The 18,110-nt window shown below is 44.6% G+C and overlaps 1 protein-coding gene across 2 annotated transcripts in view; it reads right to left on the bottom strand.

Moving 5' to 3' along the window:
- ptprz1b (protein tyrosine phosphatase receptor type Z1b) overlaps positions 1-18,110 on the bottom strand; it is a 62,837-nt gene that overhangs the window by 3,600 nt on the left and 41,127 nt on the right. The window contains exons 10-31 of one of the 2 annotated variants that reach the window (XM_068716985.1): positions 13,247-13,373; positions 13,052-13,104; positions 12,103-12,561; positions 11,672-11,867; positions 10,432-10,659; positions 7,001-7,145; positions 6,784-6,875; positions 6,588-6,673; positions 5,590-5,610; positions 4,171-4,267; positions 3,999-4,081; positions 3,768-3,902; positions 2,735-2,866; positions 2,413-2,570; positions 2,204-2,339; positions 1,778-1,924; positions 1,548-1,641; positions 1,019-1,092; positions 799-927; positions 540-698; positions 264-400; positions 28-163 (exon numbers count right to left, since the gene is read on the bottom strand). In XM_068716985.1, coding sequence (XP_068573086.1) covers positions 28-163; positions 264-400; positions 540-698; positions 799-927; positions 1,019-1,092; positions 1,548-1,641; positions 1,778-1,924; positions 2,204-2,339; positions 2,413-2,570; positions 2,735-2,866; positions 3,768-3,902; positions 3,999-4,081; positions 4,171-4,267; positions 5,590-5,610; positions 6,588-6,673; positions 6,784-6,875; positions 7,001-7,145; positions 10,432-10,659; positions 11,672-11,867; positions 12,103-12,561; positions 13,052-13,104; positions 13,247-13,373 — 3,024 coding nt within the window. The remainder of the gene's footprint in view (positions 1-27; positions 164-263; positions 401-539; positions 699-798; positions 928-1,018; positions 1,093-1,547; positions 1,642-1,777; positions 1,925-2,203; positions 2,340-2,412; positions 2,571-2,734; positions 2,867-3,767; positions 3,903-3,998; positions 4,082-4,170; positions 4,268-5,589; positions 5,611-6,587; positions 6,674-6,783; positions 6,876-7,000; positions 7,146-10,431; positions 10,660-11,671; positions 11,868-12,102; positions 12,562-13,051; positions 13,105-13,246; positions 13,374-18,110) is intronic. The other variant, XM_068716986.1, reaches the window with a different exon arrangement.

Here is an 18,110-nt window from a genome sequence, read left to right as displayed (position 1 = left end):
AGAGCATTGAGAGTATTGTGTGCTTACTATATCATTAAAAACACCAGGCCTCATGAGGTTGGTCATCCGTGCCACCTGGTAGACGTCTATCGCTCCTTCCTCCTCTAGCTGACTGGACAGGGCGGTGAGGGCACAGAACAACCCTGATGTAGCACCTCCCAACCTACACACACACACACACACACACACACAGATAGATAGATAGATTAACCCTTGCAAAGAAAGTGTCACATGAAGGCTGATCTTATCTATGTAGTACTCACGGATCATGTATGATTGTGGGTGTGTCCGAATGTCTGCTCTGCTCTCGGACTGTGCTGACCAGATCGAAACTGTTCCTGATGGGACTGTCTGGGTTGGGCCAACAGGGGACGCTGTACTGACGCACCTCCAACACACTCTACGAGAGAGAAAAAAAGTAAAAAGTATATATGTATATACACAATATATATATATATATATATATATATATATACATATAATGTAAAACACAGAACACTGTGAGTGTGTGTGTGTGTGTGTGTGTGTGAGTCTGTTACCTGTGAAGACTCCACTGTGAAGTCCTGCACCAAGAGTCTCTCGTCATTGGACAAACACACATGCTCCTCCCCCAAATATGACACAGTGAAACCCTCAAAGCTCATTGGCTGGTCTTTACTGGGCCAGTAAACACTCCCTAAAGACTCCCTGTCTTCACTCTGACATAAACAGAAAAACATGTCAGATTGTATGCGTTTATATATACTCATTGTATAGGTAGTGTCTGCATGTGTGTGTGTGTGTGTGTGTGTGTTATACCTGACAGTGTGAGTCTGGTAGACGGACGACAGTGTGTGTGCTGTGCTCCCAGACCATTCTCCAGAAATCTGCCACCGTGCTGCTGAGAGGAGTCTGGCTCACGATGAACTCCTTACTGTGGTGATGTCCCTGTGAAAACACCAGCAGCGTAAAACTATTAGCAAATGTTTCATTGAAGGGCCCTTTACAGTAACCAATGAACAGTTCCCAGTAGTCTTACCATGACGTAGGAGGCGTTGATGTACCCCGTGGAGTTTGCCTCGGAAGCGGTCAGACACACTCTTGATCTTTCCACTACACAAGAACACAGACATCAGCCCATATTCACCACACTGGTGAGCCAACCAATCACAACAGTGGCCACGTTGTCGTGCACCTCGATCTACCTTTAAGAGTGCAGTGCATAGAATCGGGTGATATATAGCGGTGAGGTCTCTCTGTCAACTAGGTGGGTGACGAGAAATCCTAAAAGCACGATAGGCGCTATCTAGAGCCAGTGTTTGGTTTGACCGTTCTGGGCTACCGTGAAAAGGACCCGCTCCATATATAGGTATAAACGGATCATTCTGAAGTACCAAAAACACTACGATTCTTATTTTCAGGTGATTATACCCGAAAGAAAACATACTTAATAACACACTGTTCCTTTAAGGGTGTGATCATGTGTCGTTTTTTGAACAGGGTGTGGATGAAACATTTAAAAACTTCCACATCTCTCCTTGTTGGTTTAGTAAACCAGCCCTGCTTACCAGGCATCAGAGCTCTGGCTCTGTTCCTCTCAGCGTTGCCATTCCTCAGGGCGGTGCTGTAGTCTGCGTGCTTCGCCTGCCGCTGACTGATCAACTGAAACACAACAAAACGAGTCGATTACGTTTGCAACGTTCAAAAAAACCAAAGTGTTGGTTAAATGCCTAGAATGTAAAGGACAAACAAGAGTATTAAACAGAGGCCTATAAAACGTGGGGGAAACATGCTATACCTTGAACTGTTTGTCCATGCGCGTCCTGCCCAACGCCCCAGGGGTCAGGAGGTCAGCCACGTAAGTGTGGAGGAGGTCAGAGGTTACTGAGGTGCCACGGCTCAAGATGGCCTCCACCAGAGTGTCATGGATGAACACGTACTGCTCCTACAGCAGAGCGACAGAAGGAAAAACAAAGAGACAGCTAGGATCGGCTGGATGCACATTGAGAAATCGAGTGAGTGTGTGTTTGTGTACAGCTATCTTTGTGAGGACCAATTTGAGTTTTAGACCTTCAAAAGATGAGGACATTTTGTCTGGTCCTCACTTTGGGAAAGACCTTCACAGGCCTGTTTGAGGGTTTAGACTTGGTTTTAAGGTTCAGGTTAGAATCAGGTGTGTCCTCACAAAGATAGAAGTACAAGGTTGTTGTACCAGTTCGCTTACCTCTGTCTGAACCAGGAAGTTCCTCTGCGTCCGGACATGTTTCAGGAAACCGAGAACGTTCACTGTACCCTGATCCTGGATCTGCTGGAGCATGCTGTCTATCACTATGTAGGTTCCTGTCCTTCCTACGCCGGCACTGTGACACACATCACATGTCAAACACATAGATTCAGTGCGTGGCATATCTGAAAATAGTAATAGATACACACCTGCAGTGTACCAGAACGGGTCCCATCTCCTGTGTCCTTGCCCGGGAGGATGCTCTGATGAAGGACAGCACAGGCAGAGTGTATTCTGGGACGCCCATGTCCGGCCACTGGGTGTAGTGGTAATGGAGGACACTGTGTTCAACTCTCCTCTGAGACGCCTGGAGGACCAGAAAGCCCAGAAGACTTGTTTGGAACTGAACCCCAAATTCACTTTGGACTTTTACTGCAGTCAGCGCTGTTTGTTGGTGTATGAGTGTGTTGGAAAGAGAGAGAGGGATAGTGTGTGTGTGTGTGTGTGTGTGTGTGTGTGTGTGAGATGTACCTTATTTGAGGTATCTCTGACGGTGAACGCCCGCAGTGTGTAGTAAGCAAGGGTTTTACTGCTTTTCAGGGTCACCTGGTACGAGCCGTATTCTTCCTGGTTCACCTCCGGCCAGTACTGGTCACACTTTGTCTGTGGACAGATGACCGAATCAGGCTTAGGTCCCAAAAAAGGCTCGGTTTCTCCTGCTGGCTGATTATGAGATGCTGAGATCCCCTCATCTCCATGGAGCATTTTATCATCTTTCAGCCCATTGTTTTGGTCTTACAGCCAGCAGCTTCACTGTTTGGATTGAGCCTCTTTCACCAGAGGTGTTTTCAGCTGCAGCTGTTTTGAGCTAAAAAGCTGTAATAAACCCACTGTGCACTAACTGCTCAGCACCAAACACCAGACAGACACAGCTAGCTGCTAGCTGGTTGACATAGTGGAGCATTTAGCAGCTGAAGAGCCAGATATTTCCCTCAGGAGTTGATCGAGACCAAACAGCTACAAGAGAGTGAATGTTGGCCTTAGATTTGTCAGGTAGACACAAACACAAGTCCAAATTAATTCTAGTATTTCTCTGTATCTGCTGGATGTGTAAATAAAAGCTGCTGTTTGCTGACATGTTTGCCAAAGTGACTAAAGAATCAGGTGATACTGCTTTAAAAGCTATGACATTGAAACCTAAACTCTCTAAAAGTCAATTTAATGTGGGTTTCTATTCTGTTTTTAGCTTTCTTGCATTTCTAAGACACTTCCTGCCTGTTAATTTCCCTTGACAGATCAGAGAGCTTTGACTCTTTACTCTAAATAATATTCACTCTAAGGTACATGAAATAAGAAGGCATCAAAATCAACTTTCAAATTTTTACATTGAAACAACAACAACATTTACATACTCTACAAGCAGCACAAGATTGCCAAATTCCAGCTTGGCCTCTACACGAAATGATGAAAACAAAGATGAATACTCAAACCGCCAGATGTGCTTGTGTAAGAAGCTGGTGTTTGTGTCAGACTGGTGGTCGAAGCGGCAGAGGAACCACCCTACCCGTCCTTTCTCCTTGAGGTTGGTGATCATGACAATGACTCCGACATTCTGCTGCCAGATCATCCTCCAGAAGTCCTCCCTGCTCGCTCTGAGGGGCCCCTGAGCCGCGATGTAGGCCCTTGTTCGCTCATAACCCTGCGGAGGAAAACCGCCATGTCGTCAAGGAAACAATGGATGGGATGTAAAGTCAGTCTGCCAATTGACACGCAAGGCTGCCAAAAACACACTTACGTCTACGAAGTTAGCGTTGATGTAGTCTCCGCATTTCCCATCTCTGTCCAAACTGTTGGCGAGTTTGACTCTACTGTGGTCATCTGGGAGAGGAAAGGGTTAATGAGCTTCATCACTGCTGGCTTTTACAATCATAAATGTTGAGCAGTGATCATGTTGAACAGTGACGTACAGGCCAGTATGTTTATGTATCTGTTCTTGCTTTTGTTGTTGGGGTGATTGGAGCTGTCTGTAGTGATGCCCATGTCCACTGTGCACGCCTGCACCTCCTGAAAATCAATACAAACATAAATAAGACTTCTATCGGTCTATAGCTGTCTATAGTATTACAGTACAATAGGCAAGAGTCTACAGTAAAGACAAAACGAACAGAGAAATTCTTGTATTTCCTCCCCTACATGAATCTTCTAATCCAATACAGTTGTATTGGATTAGAAGATTCATGTAGGGGAGGAAATACAAGAATATTGTGTGAGAAAGAAAAGCACATATAAGGGTTACATTAGTCGCATATACTTCATACAAAGGAGAAAAGGGCATGATTCGTGATCTATGCAGGCGGCATCCTCCGATTCTGAACATGAAGCCAATGTGGAAGTTCCTTAAACTTGCATTCTCTCTACTGGCCAGCAGGGGCGACTCCTCGATTCGCAAAAAAAGTCTGATTGTATAGAAGTCTATGAGGAAATGACTCTGCTTCTCCCTTGATTTATTACCTCAATAAACATTGTAAATGTGAGTTTATGGGCTCAATCTCTAGTTTCAAGTCTTCTTCAATACAACATGATGTTCATTTAGTAAATTATGATTCATTTAGAGTCAACTAGACCATCAAGCAGGGTGTGCTTTAGGGCGGGGCGCTACTACAGCGTTGTCCAGTCTGGGAGTTTTCGCCCTTTCATAGTGTGTTTTGACTTCATGAAAGGCAACTGTAACTTTTTGGTCCCCTAAAAGTGTCTTATTCAGGTTCAGTTGTATTCAGCTCCACCCTCTCGTATCACTTCTGTTTCCAAAAAAACAAGATGGCAACGGCTTCAAAACAACAGTTCACAAACCAATGGTTGATGTCACGCTGACTACGTCCACTTCTTATATACAGTCTAAGGATCTATGCAGGAGACTGATGCTACTGTATGTGCCCTGTATTAAAGCCTCAGATTCAATAAAAATGCGGGACAACAATCAGCTGCACGGATCATAGGATTTTCATTTCTATTTTATTATTATGAATGATTCTATATGGATTAACAAAATATGTATAAAGCCACTTATACTGTGAGTGTCCTTGGCTCCATCTCAGTTTGAAATGATGCTTCTAATATGGACTGAAACGTGGAGCAGAGAGCAAAAGCTCTGCCTCACAATCCTCATATTTGTACACATTTAAATCCAAAAGCCAATATTTAACTGGCAAATCAACTGTACATTCAATATCACATGTGAAATACAGAAGTTGTGGTCTACAAGCTGACTGATTTGTCAACAGGGAGAATTAATTTGAGACAAAGCTCAAATTTTCCAGAGTTGTAAAGAAAGGAAAAAAAACCCACGCCTCTACAACTGATTAGGGGTGATACTGCAGGTGTCTTACCTCATAGGATTCTTTGACAATCTAATGGAGGGTGGTGAGGATGCAGAAAGCACGACGATGGTGGTGGAGGTGGTGAAAGGAGAGTGGGGAGGGGGGGGGGGGGGGGGGCAGACAGACAGACAGACAGGGAGTCAGTGCAGGTCCAGGAATATGGGGTTCAAATACACACAGAGAGGCGGGGCTAAGTGGGAAACGCACCAATATTCCCAACTGAGCTGCAGACTTTTTGTTAGCCATGGCCTATTATTCTACACTGTAAAAATAAATAATGAATATACCCTAAAAGGCTTGTGTGTGATTACAAGTTCTTTGCTCGGCCCAAAAGCTCCCTCATTTTAGCCACTTTGTTTTAGTAGACTGATGTAATAAGTGGGTTTGTTACAGCAGCTTTGGAAATGAATCCCATCTGTGTGCGTTACTCAGGAGGTTCATGCTAGGAAACAGGTGACGGATGTCATGCAGATGTGGTTATTGTTGAAACTCATCCACAAGCTAAGATACGTAACAACATTAAAATATGTCAATACTGCACATGAGATATTTCTCATGTGTTTGTCAATCAAAACCTGCATATCGCATTTGTAGTCCTGTCTTGCGTATTTTGACTTTGGAGACTGGGATGAGAACCAAGTAGCACTGCCGTGATTAGTACCAAACACCCTTCCTGCTTTCATGTTACATGTACATGGAAGTTCCACATTATCGCTGTGCTAAACGACATCCCTGAAGAACATGACGTTAAAAGAGATATGGAAGAGCATTAAGGAGCTATGACAAACAATGAGCTGTCTACTTATACACATGAACCAAAACTAAGGGATCCCTTTATTCTATCCTGGTTCAACTTTTGCAAGCAGAATCTCAGGTAGTGTATCTATCTAACTATCGTTTTTTCAAAGTATCTTGTGGCAGTTCATTTTCCCCTTGTGGGGGAAGGGTTAGGGTCCTCAGGCATTTTGTTGAACTCAGATACTCTTAATTAGCAACACTCCACACACCTCGAACTCCTTGGAGAAGGTGTTGGCGGCGTGCAGCTCCATGACATGCTTCACGAACTGCTTCACCGTTAGTGGCTCGTGACCGTCTGCAACGAAACAGTTTAACAGTTACATGTCGCGGTGACAATGTAATAAAGTCCTATGAGAGTGTGTGTGTGTGTGTGTGTGTGTGTGTGTGTGTGTGTCTGTGTTTTACCGGTGGCCAGCAGCAGGGGCGTCGATGGAGCCGATATGACTTTAGGTGACGCACTGTCATCTGGGTAGAAATTAGCCGTCTGGACACAGTTTCTGTGACACAAACGCATCAGAATATAAGTAAACAGGGGACATTGCTTTAGGCAGGTATTGATCCTGTGTGTGTGTGTGTGTGTGTGTGTGTGTGTGTGTGTGTGTGTGTGTGTGTGTGTGTGTACCTCCAGTAGACAAGTATGCCCACCAGTACCAGCAGACAGAGGATGGTGAGAGTGGAGACGACGGCCAGAGGGACGACCGTCCTCTTCTCGCGGTCCACGCCTCCGACCAGCCCCACCCGAGACTCGTGGCTGCTGTTGCTGCCCTCTGAGAGGGAGGAGAGGCAGAAAGAAGGAGGGTGGGGTGTGGCGGGGGACAGACAGAGACGGAGGGGAGAGAGAGAGAGAGAGAGAGAGAGAGAGAGAGAGGTAGGGTGTGGGAGTGTCACAACGCACAGACGACAGAGGAAAAGGAGACACGGGGATCACGTCAAAGGTAACAAGTAACTTTATATATCAGGAATTCCAAGACACTATTATGAATGTAAATAAAGTTATACATATAATATAATAATAACGTATAAATATATATTCAAAAAAATATACATTAATATTATATTATGGCAATCAAACTGTTGTTAAAAGTGCTTTGCATAGGGGAGAAAAAACCCCCCAGCAATGTATAACCTTAATACATTAATCCTTAATCTTTAATCTTTTGAGTGCTCCTCATCAATTCCAAAGAAAGAAGATCGCTGAGAGATGTTTCAATGCTCCATAAAGCTGAGGGGAACTAAAGAGTCGGGTGGTTATTCTCTGTGGGTTGACCACTATAACCAACGCCTTTCACATTACTTATCGGCTCATCTCATCCTCTGGCAATACACAACTATTGATTATCATCATTACAGAGGATGAAATATAATAATCAATATGAAAATATTATTGCAGCTTTAAGTGTGTATGTTTCCACAAGCAGTAACCGTGTCGTTTGGAATGTACTGTCTATTCAGCCATCAGGGCAGTAATGACAATCACATATGTAAGCATAATGAATCATAGAGAAAAGTATTAACCACGTTATTATTATTATACTTATTTCATATTATTATTCATTATATATATATTATATTATTTCATGGTCCTGAGCCACATATGAAATAGACAGATGTATGATAAACTAAACTGTCCTGTCTTCTTGTGTGACAGAGAGGCAGATCTGAGGAAACGCAGGGCATTGAGTACATTTACCTTCCATTTCCTCCTCCGGGGCCTCATCGCCATCTGTCAGTCTGAGCAGAGGGACGAGACGCCCCGACGGGGGACTTCTCGCGGCATCAAACAACACCGTGTCCACACTTGAGAACTGCTGCAAACTCTCTCCAATTACAGCTACCCTATCCTCTTTACCGCCTCCTCCGCTGTGTTCCTCGCTCTCTGGACCTCCGTCTATCGCACCATATCCGTCTCCCTCTTTGTCGTCCTCCGGCGCAAAGTTACCCCCAACAACGTGCCTGTCAAGACTTCTGCTTTGACCATCCTCGTCGTGTCCATCACCATTTTCTTCACTGCCGTCAAACAGCTGGAACTCTGCCGTAGGTTCGTCCTGACTGACAGACAGACAGAGCCCATCTCGTCCTCCAGATACGACTTCTTTATCTTCTCTTCCATCACCACTTTCCTTTTCACCTACAGCTTTGATACCTTCTTTATCGTCGCTGACTTTCTTTAATTTTCCCTCTCCACCTTCCCCTACATCTCCACCACCTTCTTCGACACCACTGCCGTCCTTAGGCCGGCTTAAAACTTGAATATTAGACTCGATTGCATCCCCACTGCTGGCCTCTGTGTATAATGCCTTCTCCATTGCAGTTTCAGCTCCACTTTCTCCCGCTTTCTCTGCCAACGTGTCACAGCCGGCTGTACTATTGAGCTGTCTGGCACTCTCATCTGTTTCACCGTCCACATCGCTCCCTCTCTGATCCCCAAAGTGATTGACTCCTTTTGTCTTTCCTTCTCCCTCACCGCTTAGCTCACTTTCTCTCTCCTCCACCTCTTTCTCTGCCTCTGTTTCACACTTGCTACTTAATTTGCTTCCTGCCACGTCTGTCTCGCCATCTGTTCCACTATCCATCTTAATTCCTGTTGATCTACTCTTTTTCACAATGTCTCCCACCTTGGAGCCGAGAGCTGAATTCAGAAGTGTAGAAAGGTCGGTCTTGACTGCGGTGACTCTATCGAATTCCTGATCGAGCCTGTTGCTGTAAAGGCCTGATCCACTTCCCTCTGCTGGCCAGTCTGTGCTGGACTCCTCTGAATTATAAGGAAAGGACAAAGCCAAACCTGTAGAATCAAAGAAAGACGCATCTTCTTTATGCTTAATTATCCCGGCTTCCTCTTCGTTGCTCACACCATCTCGAATCGGACCGTCAGTTTGATTTTGAGTATTCGGGGTGTTTATTTTTGATAAGTTGATGGTACTCAAGTCATAATCAGGCAGCAGAGTCAGCGAGCCCTCAGTGATTAAGCCATCCTGAAACCCCAAAGTGTTCAAGATCTGAGGGTGCTCTAAATCCATTTGTAGACGGACAACGGAGTGCTCTTTAGAGGTCTTGTCGTGATGAAAGATAAAGCCACTGCCGCTATCTTCAGGGAGGGCGGGAGAGGTTCGCAAACTGCCGATGTATTCATTAAAAGGGTTGAGCGATTGAGGAGTGGATGAATATCCTTCAGCAGAGCCCCTTTCTGGGACAGAGGCTGCAGGATTTTCGGGGTTGACGATCCCTCCACTAGAAGTGTGAGGACAGTTTGTTAATCCGGAGGAGCGGTCAATGTCTGAGTCCTCCACCTTGAACGTGGGTGTCTTTGCTGGAAGAAAAGCCAAAGTGAAAACACTTTTCCAGGCCACCAGCATTATGTTTGTCATTCCAGGAAAGATGGAAGAAAAGGTAAGATTTGAACTTCCCAGAAATTCAGACAGGAGCACTTTTCAGTCACACACAATGCAAGAAGACAGGCAAGAGTTGGAAACAATGTTCTCAGTTTCAGAATAAAGAGATGTCACAAATCAACTTGGTGAAAAGAGGAAGTGAGCCCTGCATTCTGTGAGAAGAGTTGAAGAACAGAAAAAACAACCACCAGAGTGCGCCATTGAGCCCCAGATAAGAATGCAGACCCAGAAGAGGAGTCCCAAAATTAGATGCTAATCACTGAGCCTGAATGTACTCAAAGTATGACCTCATGTGGATACCTAACATGCGGCAAGATTCTGCAAGAGTCAAGCATATTTAATTTCTGAACCAGAGGAGAGAGTAGCTGATTATCATTTTAATCATCATCAACTTCATCTTAATCTTTTCCATAATCATTAGCTCCACCACCACCAGCATTAGCCACATCATGCCACTATACAACGTGCCATCCAGATCACAGAGCACAGCAGTGATTAGCCTAGAGGACAAAAGTCAATCCTCCACGCAATTAAGACCAGCTGTCGACCCACCACAAAATAATAATAATAATAATATTGCTGCTTTTGAGTCAAATCCCTCAGATTATAAATTCATAGCCACTTCTAATAGGAAGTAAACTATATTGTATATATGATATCTTACCGTTAAACATGGGCTGGGTTGTGTGCATCAGCACCCTGAGCAGAGAGGAGGTGGTGAATGATTTGTAGACCGACTCGGCCAGGGTGTTGCTGGCGGTTGCCGCCCTCGCCGTGATCCAGAGCGGTGAGGGTGTGGAGGGAACCGAGCTGCCGGTTTCTGGTGGAGGTTTGTTCACTGGAGCATCGCTGTCCTCGGTGGACGGCAGGGAGACTCTGTCCACTCCATCACCTGTGGGACCAGATCGCACATCACAACGACGTGACGAATGAGTTTTCATTTTTCGTGGCATGCTTAAGAATATGCCCAGCATGCAAAATTAATGGAAGCTAGAACCAAGATATTGCATTTTAAAACAAAAAATACAAAATAAAGAAAAGAATTTCGCGATTTTCACATACCCAAAAAAATCCATAAATTTTTGACAAAACATTTACTGAATAATACTGGAGGAATCAGAGAAAATACTAGTAAGTTAGTCCAACTTGCCTTCTTTTCTGGGCTTGATATAATGATTAGTGCAGCTAAAGTTGTAATCACTGTATCAACTGACTGTTAAATTTGCTTAACAGATTATGTAAACAGATTATGCATATGAATGAAACGGGACAAGATTTGCGTATTGCAAGCAATTGAATCGCATGATGATTTAGCATTTTATTAGCTTTTTGAAAAAAATGTCTCTGCATTCATATGCAGAGATCCGTTTATAGAGATACATTTTGTCTCTCAACCCCAATTCCGGTCTCATACTGCTTTTTGATTATTATATGCTTTTATTATGGCATGTTCTTTGTCTTTTTCATTATTAAAGGATGATGAAATGGGTTTGTATCTTGGAGAACAAAGTGCATGCATGGATTAAACAAGTCAACAAATGACTGGCGCATGGAAGAGGACGTCTTGGCCCAGCTGGCTACACCTGAACCTCAGAAATACTGGCTGTTGCCCCCAGAGGCTAAATGGTTGTCAGACCGACAGCTGATGGGTTCAGAGATTGAAACAGCAGAAGCTATACAAAAGACTTTTTTGAAACATTTATAAAATGTATTAATTCAAAGAAAAAAATCAACACACAATCATAACATGTCGACCTTGATTTCAGCAGAATGAGTGAGAAGGATCCAGTGGAATAAAAATCTTCTACTGGTTCCTATTCTAATATTTATGAGCTTAAATTCCTCCCTGGCACTGATCAAAGTACCAACCCGAGATGTGAATGCCGAAAAAACGAAAATAACACCTGGTAACACAGCAGCGGCAGCAGAGGAAGACCCTGTTTCTGCAGAGGCGGTGGTTTCTAGTGGAGAGCTGCTGACTGTGTCTTCATAGAAGACATCTGTGACTTGGATGTCCTCTACAGGAAGGGTGTAGAGGACTGACTGAGGAGAAGGGAGGCCGCTGTCTCCGGCTTTGTCTGCTGGACCGTGATCCCCAGACTGCAAGTAGAAGGGGCAGTACACAAAACATTGGGTTTCTTGGACAGGATTAATCTAAAACATAGTCTATTGTATGTTGTGTGGACACACACACACACACAGACACACACACACTACAAGCAATTCTGCATTTTCCTTTTGCGTGGCAGCCAGCTGTTTGTTTCAACGTCATCAGGTTTAAGGATGAATGAAATGAAAACTTTGAGGAAAAGAGGCAATGTGTTTAATGAGCTACCTGATATGGCAACACCGACAACGACGCCTCTTCTGTGATTTGTCGGCGGATCGTCGGCAGCGTTGTTGTCCGGGCAACTGGAAACAGGAAGCCTGGCTGCTCGGTTACCTCGGTCACCCATATCGCGCCGTTGCCGTCAAACCCCTCTTTGGTGAAGGGCCCGCGCGTCGGATCGCTATCCTCGTAAATCCAGTTCTTATCCACATCGTCGGGTTTGGACCGGCTCTGGTCCGCTTTCTTTTTCCCATTCTGGTTGAGTCGGGTTTTCTGCAGGACAACAGACTCAGACGGAGTCTTTGGGGTGATGACCTGGACCGGGAGGTTCTGGTGGTGCGTAGGTTGGTTCTGGTAAACTCTGGTCTGCTCCACTGGGATCTCCTCCACGGGGCTGTGGTCCTCTGGAGACAAGTCCACCTGATTCTGGTTCTCTGGCGTCTCCGATTTGGCTTTGGATGAGAGCTAACACAAGGGGTAGGAAAGCACTACTGTGTGGAGCTGTGACACAGGATGTTTGGTATATGTGATGATGAGGGACAGGCCTTACTGAAGGAGTAAGACGTCTTTTTATGCCACTGCTTCTTGCTTAAATGAATGAATATAAACATCCTACAAAAATCACAACGGTAGTGCAGTTACTTCTTCAACATTCAAATTAACTGATAATAAGGAATAAAGAAATCTCCATTAATGCAGTGTGGAAGAGAACAAAAAACAAGGTGGAATTTCTGTCCTTTTTTTTGCGTCTTTTTTATCTCCTCTATACACCTTTTGTACTGCTCTCCAAACATTCAACGACAAGCCTCCGCTGACATAATTACAATAATTGGCATAATAATTAGGTTCACTGATATGACTGAATGCAGTCAACTTCAGTGCTGCAAAGTAATTCAGCAAAATGAACTTTCAACGTGGTATCAGGTGAAACTACAGATATTACAGACTGCCCTACCTCTCTGTTGCCTCCCAGCTCTTTTGTGACAGTGTCAGGATCTGAATCCCTTTCTAGTGAGAGAGGAAAGAAAAAAAGACTTACTCACAAGTGAAGGAAATTAACAGGTTAGTGTGTGTGTGTGTGTGTGTGTGTGTGTGTGTGTGTGTGTGTGTGTGTGTGTGTGTGTGTGTGTGTGTGTGTGTAAGTTTGTACCAGGGTCTTCTGACGGCATGTCCACTATAATCTGGTCACTCCATCGTCCTCTGAGTCCGTTGGTGCAAATGGCGACCACCTGAACCACGTAGCTGCTGTTGGCCAGCAGGCTGGGGATGATGGCACCCTGGAAAGTCACACAGGTGAGTTTTCTGACTGTGGGTTGAAGACAGGGTTGGTAATCTTGTTCAAAAACATTTTAGATATTGTTACTTGACTTTCTTGCTAGATTTAGCGACTTTTGGAGTTAGCGCTGCAAGCTACTTTCATTAGAAAAGAGTTGACAACACTGGGCTGGGTTTTTCAGTTAGGTCATCTTTTAATGGTAGCGTACTCTTGCTAGTTTCTCATGATCACCAAACCCTAGCTTTTAACACTATTAATAATCTATAAAAAAAGATATTGGTGCATTAATGATCCTGGAATTGTTAATGTATGGGTTTGGCCAGTTTATGCTACTACCACTTGAAGAGCCAGTACTCAACGTTTCAACCAGTGCTCTAGCTCTAGCTCTCTATATATATTTGTCTGCTTGCTTTCTGATTAGTTTTCGTGCTCTCTCAGTCGCAGCAGGTGGTGTTAAAACTGTTACAACTGCCTACTGGGGGATGCAGTTGGTTCATCATATGTGTTAGTTTCTTGGTCATTGAGCAATTTGTAATTCTACATGTGTGTTTATATACAATTATATGAATGTCTTTTTTAAATAAATCATAAATCCTATTATTTATTTATTTTTCAAATGAGCTAAGCTACTCCAAAATCTTTCCACACGCCCCCTGGTAACTGCAGAAATACCCCCTGGGGTACAGATTTCAATATCTCTGCTGTGAATCATCCTTCCACTTTACATACAAATCATATAATAATAGTTTTAATGATGACTTGTTTCCTTCTACTCTCCAAATATGTTACATTTTCAACACAGGTTATTGAACGTTTTGGGGAAGAAGCTGCTAACCATGCTGTATTTGACATTTACAGTAAATCATCTTAATGAGAGTATTAATTGAAGTTGTACATCTACCAATACCAAAAGCCACCTCAAGCTCTGACTCTATTGACGGTATTCAAGTCATACAAACTTGAAGGCTTGTGCACACACACACACTGATACAGAGCTACATCTAGATTTACACATACATAGATGTTGCTGGTCACGTTAAGGGATGCTCAGTGACCCGTTGAGAGGATTGATCGGCCCTATCAATCAATCGATCGATCACTTTGATCAACCCAGATCTCAGCAGCAGTCGCAATGTGAGAGCGAGTGGCAGTGACATTACCCATAGGTTTGTGGACTACCGTTTTAAAGCCTCAAGTTCGCCAATCCAATATGGCAGTCGCCATATTGTTGTTTTTTGCAACCAATGAACGGAAGTGTATACAGCTCTGGTATAGACCTGTCAGTCACAGTAAGCCCGCCCTAAAACATTCTCCGCTTTATGGTTGGCTCCGCCATCGGCTTTACTCAGCAGAAGCGGAGGTTACCGTCTGATCGATAAACAAACGGCAAATAATATAAAAATATCTATCTTTTATTATATTAACCTTTTGGTCAATCTACAAGATGGGGTTTTTTCTGGTGCGGTCATGGTTAGAGTCAGCAGGATTGAACTATGTAGACTGTAATGCAAACAGTCCAGCTTGTCAGGTGCATGATGTGCACATTTCTGATGGGTTTTGATGACAGTGTTGGTCAGTCTGTCTGCTTGACTTACGAACCCATTTTGCTGCAATAAAAAACAATAAAGGGAGATTAACCGAGGGAAAACTTTATCTTATTAGAACGGAGATAAAGTACAAGAATCACAAAATGTTTATAAGATTGTATCGTGGCTTAATTAAAAACGAGGCCTATTTGCAGGCCTCAGCTCGAATAAAGATAAGAAATACCTAATTAATTGTATAAAAAAAAAAAAAAAAAAAAAAAAAAAAAAAAAATTATATATTTTTGAGATGAGAAAAATCATGGAACTATCAGAATACATGTTACTGGTTCACATAAGATAAGGATGGAACACAGCAGAACTTGGAAAACTCAAAAGCTCGATCTTGAAAAACAGCACTTTTAGGGTATTGTTTTTTGGAAAGTATGGGTATCCAAGAATTTTAATATGCTGGGCTCTTAGAACAACTGATATAGGCTCTATATACACAGCTATACATAGATACAGTGAAACATTTATGAAATATAGAGCATTTCAAATTAGAAAACTGATCAAATACTCCAATATTTGAATAAAACAGTATTTTTAAAATTCAAAAACACTCTATATCACTTCTATGTATCACTCATGATGTTCATTGAATCAATAGACCGAAGATTGGACCTTTTTTGAGTGTTTTAAGCTCTTTCTATGCCCTTTTTAGTTATTTAGTTTAAGGTCAAATCCTGCTTCAGACTCTCTGTTCAGGGCTGTATCTCAGCCCCCCCTTCTCCGATTTTCACCATTGAGACAGCCTTCGAACCGTAGGAGCCAATAGAATTGCCTGGAATTGAAAGCTAGATGATTGACAGCACTATTAGCCAATAAAGCTCAAAAAGGTCCAGCTCTGAAATCTGATTTGCTGAGCTTCCAACCCTCCCAAGAATCCGAGGAGTGTCGGAGAGACACGAATCGAACGGATTCACACGGAGCACCAGCAGCTGGACAAACATGAAGTGGAAGTACGGAGATATTCAATTTTTTCGCTGAGATTCGACCAAAAGTGAGTACAATATTCGATGAAAGCTGTGTGACTTTTTGTGTTCGAAGCTGAATATCTCTGCGATGGTTTACCGGGGAGAGAAATGGAAACTATGTCCGTAATCTCCGTCAGGCGCTCGTGCTTTTTCATGCTGCATGTTCGTAGGTAGCACGTTGCTAACGGAGTGTAGCAGCCTTTTTCTCCGGTCTTTTCCAGTCATATCGAGTATGATTTATGATATTTTGTTATTTGTTTGCTTGGCTGATGGGAGATGTGTTTGTCTCATGTAGAAGTGACCTAGTTCATGTTGTTCCCAGGACGCTGAGGTTTCTGCAGAACTATAACATCACTATATTCGTTCTTCGTGGGTTCTCTGCCAGTTACTTTTAACACAAAACTCTCTAAGTTTTGATGTACTCTGCGTCCAAATGGGGGACCCTCGGGTGTATCTGGGACCAGGGGAATCCGACTGTTTAATTAAAACAAAGCATCGCGAAGGCCCACGGGGGGTGTTGACGCGATGTGATTTCTGCCCAGTGCTCTGAATGTCAAAGTGAAGAAATTCAATGAAGCGCGGGTAAACGGCGGGAGTAACTATGACTCTCTTATCTCTGGCGTGGGGCGACCAGAGGTAACTGGCGGTCTGCGGCGTAGGGCGACCGCAGAGTGCTATGACTCTCGGGGGGAGCATAGCTTTTGTTTAACGAATAGTCGGTTGGGCTGCACCTCCACGTGGGGGTCCGCGGAAACGTTTTGAGATAGGCAAACGCAGCCCATAATCTCCCCGAAGCCTTGGTAACAGGCAGGTTGAGGTACGAGTCTCTACTCCTCGGTAACAACCTCTTAGTTTAGGTGAGGTGTAGGGCACCTTCAGCACGATGCCGCTGTAAATAAAAAACCAAAAGTTACCAGTCCAAAAGAGATACATAATAATGACGAAAAATCAACAAAGCAATTCACTTGGAAGTGTCGCGGCCTTCAACACCTGCGTCCTTCTGTGCCACCAGTGGCTGTCTTGAACTGCTGCGTTGCAAATGGATCTCGCAGGCCCACTGGGCCTTCGTCCTCTTGATCATAGACCGGAGCGCTTTGTCGCCCTCACAGACCGACAGGGGGTCAGTGGGGGACATCTGAGGGCCTGTTGCTGTGCCTGGGATCTCCGAGGGCCCCCCCCAGGTATGGTGCAGGTTCAGCTTATGCTCGTGTTAACCGTGCGCGAATCGGAGGTCTGCGGTAGACCGAAGAGGAGGTCAACGTTTGCACTCACTCGCGCTGGACAGCTCCGACAGAGGTAGTCCGGCGTGGGGTAGGAAGGGCATAGGTCAGATTTGCGGGAGGCACCTGTGGCGGTGCCTTAGGCAAGCGTCGTAGTTCGTAGGAGGGGCGGCGGGCCCTGCGGGCTGCAGCACATGCGGGACGTGGTGCCTGCATGTGTTTGTCACAGACACCACGTTCAAATCAGGGTGCCTCCTGGCGGCCGGTGCTAGTTGATTCAAGAAGCCCGCAGCAGGCGTATGAGTGATGGAGGGAAGGCTTACATGGCCGACACCGTGTCTGGACCCCCCTATGAGAGCGCCCTTACTTGCTGTAGGAAGTTTTTCCGACAGCTGTGGTGGACACTAGAATGGTGTAAGTGTACCCAGACGGTAACCTGGGTCCGTTCATTCCTGTATGCAGAGGCAGCGGCTAAAGATTAGCTTTAGCTTATATAGGCCTCAAGCAGGGAACTATGTCAGTGAAACTAGGTGGCTCTACGGGTGAGCCTTACTTCGAGGGTAGAGTGTACTACTCGATCTCGAGACCCTACGAACGGGGGATATTCGCCGGCCCAGTGACCAGGAAGTGGACCCAGGGTGGGACGACTACGTGAGGTTGTCCAGAAGCCCGAGAATGCTCTGCAGCCAGCTTGTTTATAAGGAATACATACAGGTATCTGATTACCTCACTTTTTCCGAAAGGGAATAGATCCCGGATATTCGCGTGTCCCCTAAAAAGGCGCGTCCTCGCCCGTACGGGCTACAGAGGGCACTCCACGGAGTGTAGTTGGTCTCCCGCCCCCCCCGGCATAGGGCGTGTGAAACCGTTAAAGGTATCGGCCGAAGCACGGGGGAACGGCGGGGTTTCTGAGTTCTCTCTTTAGGCTGAGTGTGCGGGTGAGTGTGCGTATAAAGAG

Source organism: Cebidichthys violaceus, unplaced genomic scaffold (assembly GCF_023349555.1).
Source record: "Cebidichthys violaceus isolate CVI_PGR_0920_01 unplaced genomic scaffold, fCebVio1.0.p SCAF_21, whole genome shotgun sequence".
Taxonomy (NCBI): domain Eukaryota; kingdom Metazoa; phylum Chordata; class Actinopteri; order Perciformes; family Stichaeidae; genus Cebidichthys; species Cebidichthys violaceus.
This window is presented reverse-complemented; position numbering and strand designations above follow the sequence as displayed.